Source organism: Myotis myotis, unplaced genomic scaffold, assembly GCF_014108235.1.
Source record: "Myotis myotis isolate mMyoMyo1 unplaced genomic scaffold, mMyoMyo1.p scaffold_m19_p_38, whole genome shotgun sequence".
Lineage (NCBI taxonomy): Eukaryota > Metazoa > Chordata > Mammalia > Chiroptera > Vespertilionidae > Myotis > Myotis myotis.
The window spans coordinates 1,314,206-1,325,097 of NW_023416344.1; the positions used below are offsets into that span (position 1 = coordinate 1,314,206).

At 62.1% G+C, this 10,892-nt stretch overlaps 1 protein-coding gene across 4 annotated transcripts in view; it reads right to left on the reverse strand.

Annotated features, from left to right (window-relative positions):
* ADORA1 (adenosine A1 receptor) overlaps window positions 1-10,425 on the reverse strand; it is a 22,567-nt gene extending 12,142 nt beyond the window's left edge. The window contains exons 1-2 of one of the 4 annotated variants that reach the window (XM_036303667.1): window positions 10,138-10,425; window positions 8,991-9,304 (exon numbers count right to left, since the gene is read on the reverse strand). In XM_036303667.1, the coding sequence (XP_036159560.1) occupies window positions 8,991-9,088 (98 nt within the window). In that variant the 5' untranslated portion in view covers window positions 9,089-9,304; window positions 10,138-10,425. Of the gene's footprint in view, window positions 1-8,990; window positions 9,378-9,655; window positions 9,915-10,137 lie in introns of those variants that run through there. The other 3 variants (XM_036303664.1, XM_036303665.1, XM_036303663.1) reach the window with 3 other exon arrangements.
* Between the last annotated feature and the right edge of the window lie 467 nt (window positions 10,426-10,892).

Sequence of the window (10,892 nt, forward strand, 5' to 3'; positions counted from 1 at the left end):
GCCTGGCATCGCCCTCTCCGCTCGGCCAGTGCCGATCTCTCTCGTCGCCCGGTCTCAGCGGGGACGCTCCCTGGGGACAGTGGCTGATGGAGCGGTTGTCACACGGCATCCACTTTGGGGTCTGCCAGGCAGGTGTTCAAATCTCGTTTTCAAGTTCCTTCATCTCCCTGCTTCTCAATGTCTGCCTTTGTGAAATGCTGTGGACACCAGCCATGCAAAGTAAACACAACTAAAGTTGCTACAAAGAAGGCATCCAGGGGACTGTCAGCTGGCGGGCACCCCAGCCCGCCCCACGGTGGGTGAGGCCTCACAGACCAGCTCAGAGCAGCGGGAGGGGCCCCTGGCACTGTGCCCCGAGCAGCGGCAGACCCGCCCTCACCTGGGCACAGGGCTCTCTGTGGCTCCCGCCACCACAGTCACTTCCCCCTGGTCGAGCGCCAACACTGTCCGTGTAAAGGAACCCTCAAGCCTCCCTGTGGGTGGGCGTGTCAGCTGCCCACCCCAACCGCACAGGCGGACAGACACGCGCGCGGACACCGCTGTCCACCCCTCATCCGCCTCCCGGCCGCTGCAGGAAAGGGGAAGAAGGGAAGCTTTTACCTCTGAGCCTCTACAATCCCAAGAGGCACATGTGAGTCTTTCCAGTTTGCAGCAGAAACTGAGGCCTAGAAATGTGGCCAAGGTGAGAGCAGAGCTGAGGCCGGGCGGCCAGCGTGGCCGTCTGCCCCCCATGCCCTGGTCCTGAGCACCCTAAGCGGCTGGGCCGTGACTGCGGTCCCCTGACCGATGGGGAGCTTGTCCAGTGGGCCAGGGGCAGACCAGGCCCTGAGCTCGGGGCTCTGGGTTCCCAGTCCCGCGTTCCCCTCTTCACTGGGCGGATAGCCGATCTCTTCTCTCCCAGCCTCCCCCAGGTGGGAGGGGATCCCCTACTCTTGAGTCGCCTCAAAGATGTTTCCCTTGAACATTTTTCTTCATGCCTTGACTGCAAACTGAGTTCAGACTCGGGCCACATTCTGACGGGACAAGGGGGGGCCTCGAGAATGTCTGCCCCTGGCTGTGCAACTTCAGCAGTGGGGGGAGGCGCACCCCTAGGCAGACCCCCGAGGCCCTGGAGCAGCCCCGTCAGCGAGAGCTTAGAGCCCAGCACCAGCTGCACGTGTTTCAGCCCCAGGTGCCTCCCCACCTCGTGGGTCAGGGAGTTCTTGTGGGTGCGGAGCCTCCGTCCCGCTGGCTGCTCACTGCCCACTGATCACCGAGCCTCACGCTCATCATCCCGCAGCTCCAGTGGGTGGGAGACAGAGAGGAAGCAGGTCAGCTCCAGGCGTGGGGCACACCCACTCCTAACTGCACACTCCCACACTCGGGCCTGCAGCTCAATGCCAAGCAATCAGGCCAGGCCTTGGGCAGCTCTGAACTGCAGGCCAGAGACCAGATGGGGAAGATGGGGGGGGGGATGGATCAGGGTGCCTAACCCTCCTCCCCCACGCACCCAGAGCCAGCTCACCCCTGAACAATGAAGCTATTCTTCCTTCCCATTCCGAGAGCGCTGCCTTACAGACAAATATTTGCAGTAGGGATTGGAATTAAGCCCATTTTATAGATGTGGAAACTGAGACCCAAACAGGTAAGTGATTTACCCACGTTCACTCAGCATTAAGTGTTTAAATCAAGGCTCGAATCCGGGTCTTTTCATTCATCTGTTCAGCTATTCATTTGACGATTCTGGTCATACTTAGCAGGCATGTGGCTGCTAGCCTCAGCCTTCTCAGAAAATGTGGGAAATAGCGATATGTTATATTGCTAATATAAAATGCTCTTGGTCCCTCTTATAAGATTGTGCAAGAATTTAAATAAGAGAATCCAAAGTATTCAGCACAGGGCCCAGCAAACACTAGGTGCTCAAGAGTCACTTGCCACTACCACCATTCATTCAGTGACTCGCTGGGCCAGTTATCAGATACCAAGAATGGGCAGAACCTATGCTGGGCACTGTGGGCACAGAGAGATTGGCTGGGACCACACCCTCAAGTTGCTCACCAGCCAGTGCGGGAGATTTGACAAGGGCTGTGTACAGGGGAGAATATGGACCTGTGGGAAGAGGAAGGCAAACTAGGAAGGCCTCCTGGAGGAGGTGTTGTCTGAGCTGACTTTTAAAGGATGAGTAAGAACTAGACAGACAAGAGAAGGGAACAGCTTTCTGGGTGTTTATGTGAGTGGTCTTATCCTTCTCTCAACTCCAAGGCCCGGGCAGGTCCAGAAGAGGTGGCCAGGGGGCAGGGAAGTGTTTTGAACACAAGTAGAAGGCGTTGTGGGCGCTGTGGGCCTGGTGCGGGCACACACCAGGGGGGCAGCTGGTGAATGATCAGCCTGGGGCCTGTGCCCTGGAGGACAGGGCTGGTGTCACCAGAAGACACTTGCTGACTTGAACATGTAAATCATGTTCCTGCCTCAGGGAGATTAACGGTGGGGGTGGGGCGCATGCAGGAAGGAGGGTAGTTTGGCTGGGACTCACATCTGGGACTGGGAGAAGGAGGGGTTGGGTGGGACAGCATTTTTTGATTTCTAAAAATAAAAGTAAAAAGATATAACCCCTCCGCACACACAGGTGTGAATGTGTGAATACCCCTCCCCGTCTCCCACTAATTGCCTAAAGCCACTGTGGCCTCCAGCAGTGATTGGGGGGGGGGGGGGGTGTCCTGCCTTCGGCCCCTGGCTCCAGGCTCTTGGCTCCTGGCTCAGTCCACTCGGTCAGCCCCAGGCCTGGGCCTGCCAGCAGCTCTGAATGGTGTCTGTGTTCCTCTCAGCCACTGTCATCACAGGGGCCCTGGGAGACCGTGACGGGGGCACAGAGGCGGGTGCGGTGTTCACTCTGCCGGGGACAGGCCCCGTGCGTGTGCCCGCTGAGCACAGGAGCCCCCACACTCCGGATGTTTTCTGCACCGGGGTGACCCGTGGAGCTGGTACACCCAGGGGCCTGGCTTCTGCTCCCTGAGATGCCAGGGCCTGGAGCTGCCCAGCATGCGGCCTCGGGAGACAAGGAGGGTTGTGGAGGGCTAAGCACAAACCTCCCCCCAGAATCAGGAGCGCGCTGGGGGTCGGGAGGGCAGGATGCGGCCCTAACTTGCCAGGTCAGCTCTCTGTGCCCCAGCCCCACCCCCTCTGCTCCCTTGGGAATGTTTTAATGAAATAACCCTTCATTCTCCGGGACCTGCCTTTGCCCTGTGGGTGGATATGAAATGCCCAAGTAGCATCTTCCAGGGCTCCCCAACCTCCCCGGGAAGATGTCCCCTCCCTTTGCGCATTCTCCCATCCTCCCCGACAGGCACGGATTCACCACCCGCTAAGGCGTGTGTTCGGCACAGGAACACGGTGAGCAAGACGGGAGGACGGGAGAGAACCACACCTGCCCTCCCGTGCCGGCAGCCCCTCCTGACACGGAGCTGAGCCCAGTGGGTGCTGAGGCCACCACACGGTTAACGTAACACAAGCCCCGGGGATTTGACAGAGTAACAGCCCCCTTGCTGGGCACTGGGACCTGCAGGCCCTTCACGCCTCACCTGAAAGCTTCCTGACGACCGTGAGGACATGGACACCGAGTCTCGTCCCAGATGGAACCTGGCCGGAGGGAGGAACCCCTGGCTCAGCCCCTGGAGCAGCTGGAGGCGCCGGGGAAGCCGGCTGGGCCTTCGAGAGACCCCTTCCTTGAGCCAAGCAAGTAGGGACCGTCTGCCGGACCACAGGAAGGGACAGAAGCAGGGGTGAGCGAGAGGGGCCCCCCGGGACCTCCAAAGCTCCTCTGGAGTCTCGAGTCTCGAGGATGCGGATCTCCCCAGCTCCTTCCTCACCCTCCGTGTTCCCGGAGCGGCAGCACCATCCCCCCGGTGATTCCTTCTCCCACTTGGCGCGTCCGCTCCAGTGCCAGGCGGTTCTACGCTCGCACACTGTGATGTTCCTGTCCTCTCCACCCTCCTAGCCCCACCGCCCCCGTCGTCCCTGCCCGCCACCCGGCAGCAGGGACCTTCTGTGTTAATGTGCTGAGCGCACCACCCTGCACCCAGCGAACAGCCCTCTGTGGCTGGGACATACTGTGCTTTTCACATATCACCGGATCTCACTCGCTAATATTTTATTCAGGACTTTTGACCTCTTAGATATGTAATTGGTTTTATGTCATTCCCTGCTTAAAGCACTTTGAGTGCACTTAGAAGACAATGTGACCTCTTGACCCTGAGCCTCAGCCACCAGCCCCACCTCAGTCCTCAGCCCCTGTGAGCCTCTCGGGACACTGTCCACGGGAATCTGGAGAAGCCATGGAGAATGCAGGGTGGCTCCCTCCCTCGAATTCTTCTCGCTTGTCAAGGCAGCTCTGTGCCCACGGGTCTCCGGGTGCCACAAAGGCAGTGCCCTCACACCTGTCACAGAATCTGTCACCTCTGAATCCGTGACGGAACGAGATCTCCTCAGGGCCGGCCGGGCCACGGGAGTCTCCAGGGACTGCAGGGGCCGGTCCCGCTGCCCCCAATCTCACAGGCCTCCTGACTCGTCACTGCCCCACTCGCGAGAGAATCATTTCACACCCGCGACTCCCCATCACGCCTCCCGCATCCTCCCTCTCCACCATGACCTTGCTTCCCGCCTCACCTCCCAGCTCCAGCACCCATGCTCTGCCTCCTGCCCTGGAAGCAGGTGCCCTGACCGGGAATCAAACCATGACCTCCTGGTGCATAGGTTGATGCTCACCCACTGAGCCATGGCGGCCGGACCAGCTTTTTAATCACAAATCAACATCCTCCCATCACTCTCCCCCTCGACCCACCACTGATTTGCTCTCAACTGGCGGAGGCTGCACATCTCAGCTCTGTTCTTTGCAAAGGGTCATTGCTGAGAGCTTCCTGCCGAGCCTTTGGGGGGGAGGGGTCAGAGGCTGGGAGCAAGTCCCACTGGGGGGGGCAGTGACCTTGAACACCTGGAGGAGTGACCTTGACCACCCCAGAACCCTGGGCCTCTGCTTCCTCCTCGCTGGTGAGAGGCTGGACATCAGGGCTCCTCTGGTGTCTCCCACTCCAGGCCTCTGACTAATCTGTCCTCACACAGAGCTGAGAGCAGGTGCCAAGACGACAGAACAATTGTTCTGGGACCTGAGGACCTGAGGACACAGACCGCAGCCTGCGGGGGCCCAGCCCAGGAGCACTTACTGTCAGGAAAAGCCCCAGCTGGTCCGGGGAGGAGGCCACATTGATGGCTAAAAGCGAACACACCCTAATCTACCAGATTCCTTTCCCCACTGGAGCCTGGTCCAGCAGGCTGGCTTCCCTGTCAGCAGCCCAGCCGGGCTGGCTTCCAGCTGTGGACAGAGGCAAGGCTACCAGGGGCTCCCCTGCCCACTGGAGGGAAGGTGAGGAGGGAGGGAGCGCATGGGCTGAGGGGAGGGTGGGAGGGGACACTGGCAAAGCCCAGAGGAGAGCGATCACCCTGCTGACAGCCTTGAGGAAACCCCTCCATGAACCCTGCAGCTTCTTGGGCTGATTTCAGAAGCCCAGGGACTCGCTGGTTACAGACATCGGGTGGACAAGCCAGAGTTAGATCCTGTCTCCCCCTGACAGGACGTTTGGGCAAATTGCTGAACCTCCCTGAGCCTCAGACCTCAATTTATCTTAAAAAAAAAAAAAGTCTTTAGGCCCTAACCGGTTTGGCTCGGTGGATAGAGCGTCAGCCTGCGGACTGAAGGGTCCCAGGTTCGATTCCGGTCAAGGGCATGTACCTGGGTTGCGGGCACATCCCCAGTAGGGGGCATGCAAGAGGCAGCTGAATCGATTTTTCTCTCTCATCGATGTTTCTAACTCTGTATCCCTCTCCCTCTCCCTTCCTCTCTGTAAAAAATCAATAAAATATATTTTTAAAAAGTCTTTAAAATAGGAATTTACAATAACATCTACTACTGAGAGGCTATGAGCATTAAGTGAGAAAAGCAGATAAAAACACAGCATCGTGCTAGTTCTTAGCACTCAGAGCTAAAAACACAACTCAGCTGTTCCAGGATCTCAAAACAGCACTGTCAGGACGACAACAAGGCAGAGCCACCGAGAGCTGGAAGGAACCTTGACATCCCGCATCCAGGCCCTTGTCTAACAGACGAGGGGAAGGGCTCAGAGAGGTTGAACAGCTTATCCAGGGCTGCACAGCTAGTCAGCAACAGAGCAAGGTTCAAACTCAGGTCGTTCTGACTCCCAAACCCCCACCACCTCTCACCCCACCTGTCTTGGGTCAGGGAGTCCTGCTGGCACTCCTCCCGCAGCCAGCACCCTGGGGTGGGCGCCACCAAGAAACCCTGGGGCGAATGCCCAGAGCAGGAGCTAGGGGAACAAGGCAGCAGTCACCCAGCTTGTGAAGGTGTTATGCAAATGACATGCAGAGTACATGCAAATGACCACAGGTTATTGAGGAATCAGCCCTTCGAGGTTTGTTTTTGTTGTGTTTCGGGGGTAACTGGATCACAGTACTTGCTGTGAACCTTCTTTCTCTCTGTGTCTCTGCCAGGTGGAAGGAAGTAACATTTCTGGTTGACTGACCAAACCATGCCTGGCTTGGTGAGGGGCCCAGCGGACACGTCACCCAGATGCCCGTGAAAGCCTCGCCAGGCTTGGTCAGCATTGCCCTTTGGTGCCCAGGGCCCATTCAACTCTGACTGGCTCACCAGGGCAGGGAGCGAGGTGGGCCCTCTGGCTGAGAGGTGACTCAGGCGGACCAGCCGGGAGCAGGGCAGGCAAGTCCCTGGAGGGGCCCCTCCCCCCGGCCCGGCCTCCAGGACGCCAGCTTGGGACCGGCCCCCGCAGGGAAAAGGTTCCTCGCTGTGGGCACCGGCGCGGCGCCCTGAGCCATGGGTCAGGGCTGCAGAGGAGAAGCACAGAGGTCCAGCCCCAGCAAAAGGGTGACCTAGAGGGTCCACTCCCAAAAGGCCTGCTGGAGGCTCAACCGCGTGAGCTCTGCGCTCTCGTCTGGTTCAATCCATGTTTCCTGAGGGCCTGTCCTGGGCCAGGCCCCGAGCCCGGCTTTCTGGAGAAACAGCAGAAACAGACAGAGAGCCGGCTGCCTCAGCCGCTGCCCCCGAGACTCTGACGACCCCCCAAGGGAGCAAGGCCAGAACAGACGTGACTTCACGGGACCTTGACGCCCCTTAAAAGGTGGGGGGGGGGGGTGCTACTGTGTAAAAGGACGAGTGGGTGGGGCAGAGCTTCCCTACTCAGCCCCTTGGAGCCTCATGTTAACAGTGACGCAACGACAAACACAGACCTACCCCTACGCGTGCGGCTGCCACACCAGCTAGAGGCTCCCAGGAGGGCTGCCCGCAGGTCCACATGCTTAGCCTCCTGCCCTAGAACACAGCCCCTCAGGGCCCCGCTCCTCACTCCTCCAGGCCAGAGACAGAAGCTGCCCCCAGAGGGAGGGAGGGGCAGGCCTGCAGCCACCGCCACCCGCCACCCGGGCAAGTGGGGCACATTCCGCTGTCACATGGGGACCAGGCCTTTGATCACCTTCACACCCTCTCCAGACAGAGTCTGAGCCGCTTCCCACCTCTGCGCGTCTGCGTTTCCTGATGGAGGACACTGTGCTGGGCTCACGGTCCCGCCGCCCTGACGGGCAGGACCAGCCTCCCCTGCACAGCCACTGCCCCCGGGACCACGGCAGCACCAAGGCCCTTCAGTGCCCTCCGGCTGGGGCTCCGGCACGTCCCTGCCTCTCCCCCAGCAGCGGTCTCGGCCCCACCTCCCGGGAAGCCTGGGGGCCCCCACCTCCCGGGAAGCCTGGGGGCCCCCACCTCCCGGGAAGCCTGGGGGCCCCCACCTCCCGGGAAGCCTGGGGGCCGGGGGAGGCAGGCAGAGCTGCTGGGTGTGGGGGAACCGGGAAGTCAGGGGCCGGGGAACCCAGGCTCCCTCCCAACGGCAGCAGGACCCTCTGGGTGTCGGTGTTCCCTCCACCAGCTCCACTGGTGCTTCCCATAGGATCGTGGTGAGAATGGGGAGGGGGGGATGCTGCAGGAAAAAAAGCTTCGCAAAGTTCCACGAATTGAACGCAAGCGGGAGATACGTGGGCGGCTAGGCCTGCCTGGGCAGACTGCCAAGTGAGGCCAGAGGCCCCGTGTCCCAGATATGGAAGCAGGTGCCAGCAACGGCCAGAGCTCCTCGCTGCTGACCTGGCGGGACTGAGGGGGCCGCACGGGCATCCCCTGGCACTTGGTGGCCCAGGCACTGCCTGTGATGAGACTGTGGCCTGGGAGTCCTGGGCACGGGCCCCATGCGGACTCGACACCCACGTGAGGACGGCCACCGCCAGGCCACCCACCAGGGTGCTGCTGGACACAACACGTGGGTCCCCCTGCTGTGACCGGCAAAGACCTGCAGGGTTTGCGACGGAACAAGGGTGTCCAGAGAAGGGGCCCTGTTTCTCCCTCCTCCTGCCTGCAGCCGAGATCCCAGCAGTGGGAGTGGGGCAGAGGGACTCTGAGTGCTCAGCTCCCAGGGCAGCCCGGAGGGTGGAGCCGGCGGGCACAGAGATGAGTGTTTCTGGGAAGGCTGCCCTGTCTGGCTCCTGGCGGGCGCCCTCCGCACAAGACGACCCCACCACAGCAACCTGCTCCCCTTATGCTCCCCTGGGACTGGTGGGCTCAGCTCGTCCACCTAGCGCTCACCTTGGCTGTCCTCCTAACCCCCACCCGAGGCTGGACAGCTGGCCATGCCATGAGAACAACAGCAGCTTGGCTCAGGGCTCCTGGGCACTGCAGGGTCCCATCCTCCAGCCACCAGCACCCTCCCGCTTCCACCACAGCTCAGCCCAGCACCCAGAGCGGAGGGCAGGAGGCCGCCTGGGGACTGGACACCTGGCCCAGAGGACTCTGGCTTACGGGGGTCTGTGTCCACCTTCTGTCCTCTCCCAAGGGCCCTCACGCCACCCAGCATGGGCGTGGCCAGGACCCTCCATGGCGGGGGACTCACCGGAGCGGGATCTTGACGCGCAGGTAGCGGTCCACGGCGATGGCTAGCAGGGCCAGGATGGAGCTCTGGGTGAGGATGAGCACGGGGCAGGCGACCATGAGGCAGGTGTGGAAGTAGGTCTGTGGCCCGATGTTGATGAGGATGGCGAGCGGGATGACCAGGGCGCCCACGGCCACGTCAGCCACGGCCAGCGAGGCGATGAAGCAGAAGGTGGCGTCCCGCAGCGCCTGGTTCACCCGCACGGCCCAGATCACCAGCACGTTCCCCGGCACAGACACCAGGGCGATGAGCACCTCGATGCTGATGTAGGCCGCCTGGAAGGCCGAGACGGGCGGCATGGCGGACAGAGGCCGGGCACATCGGCGAGGGGCACCTGTGGTCAGGAAGCTGGGGTGGGGAGGCTGTGGGTGGCAGGGGACACAGGGGACGGGGCTCCCTCCCCTTGGAGCTGTGCCCACTTGGCACAATGGTGCCGGCTGGGGCTAGTGAGACCCCCTGGCCCTCTCTCTGCCTGGTCTCTGTCCCTCCCCTTATCACCCCCGAGGTTTCATTCAGCAACTTGGGAGAGCAGCGCTCACCCCTCCGGCTCCACTGCACACGCCCCACAAGGTCCCCAAGCCTGCCTCTGCCCACCAATGCCCCAGATCAGGGTGCCAGGAGCTCACCAGCCTGTCTGCTGGCCGCCAGGGGGCCCAAAGGTGGTGCCCAAAGTTGGGGGCACCTGCTGCCGCCCAGAGCTGGGGACACAGGCGCGGGCGCGGGGCTGGGCTGGGCTGGGCTCCGGGCACCACGCCGGGGCCGGCAGCTCATGTCCTCGCTCCGCTGCAGCGCTGGCCCAGCCTCGCCAGCATCACATGGTGCGGGAGGCTCTGCCCGGCCGCTTTTAAAGAGGCAGCACCCTGGCCTCACCTGGGACGGGGTCTGGGGTCTGAGTCTGACACCGGCGGGGCGGGGGTCCCTTTCCCCGTGTCGCCCGCCCGCCAGCCCGCCACCGCCACCGGAGACGTGGGCACCAGCTTCCAGCGGCGCCCTGGCCCCGCTCCAGCTCTGCAGGACTGCGCTGCCCACCCACTCTGGAAGGGGGCTCCCTAGCCGCCTGCTTCGCCCTCCCGCACCCTCCGGAGCCCGATGCAAAGGAATCACAGACCTGTCCAAGGTCACCGGAGCCGGCAGCGCTCAGCCACCTGAGCGGTCCAAGCCTCCCAGCCAGGCGCTCAGCCTCCGCCAGCGCGGGGCACCCGGGCAGCCCGGCCAGCCCGCCAGGTCCACGTCCAGTCCAGGTCCAGCCAGGTCCAGGTCCAGGTCGGGGTGAAGCGGTGTGGACTTGGCTCAGGTGCCGGGCACGGGGCTGAGTGACAACAGGGCTCCACACACTGGAGGGGCGGGGGCGGCGGCACCTCGGGGCCCCTCCCTCCTCGCCCTCCACCTCCTCCCTCACCCCCTCCGCTCAACAAAGGAAGTGATTCTGGGTGAGAAATGCTGGGAAAATGTGAGCTTTCCCTGGGCCCCTCCCCGTGTGAATTCAGCCTCCAGGCGCCCGCTCCCCTTCTGGATGCAGGATGCCGGGAGGCGCCCCTACATCAGCTGCGCAGCGCCCCCACATCCAGCCTCACCGACGGCCCCTCCCCGCTCCTCAGTCCTGAAACTGCTCCCCCGAGCCAGCCGGCAACTCGCATCCTCCGTGCCTCACTTTGCAGACTCTCCTGAGTCATTACATCCTTTCTCTCTCTCAGCAAATTCCCTTTACGGACGGGGGTACCGGGCTCAGGAAGCCGCCTCGCTCCCTCCCGAGGTCACCTCCATCCTCCCACCCCTCTCCTGCCCCCTCTCTCCCCTCTCCCTCTGGCGCAGCCCAATTGGCTGGTGTTGCAGAAGCCCAGCCAGGGAGTGAGGTGCACAGGA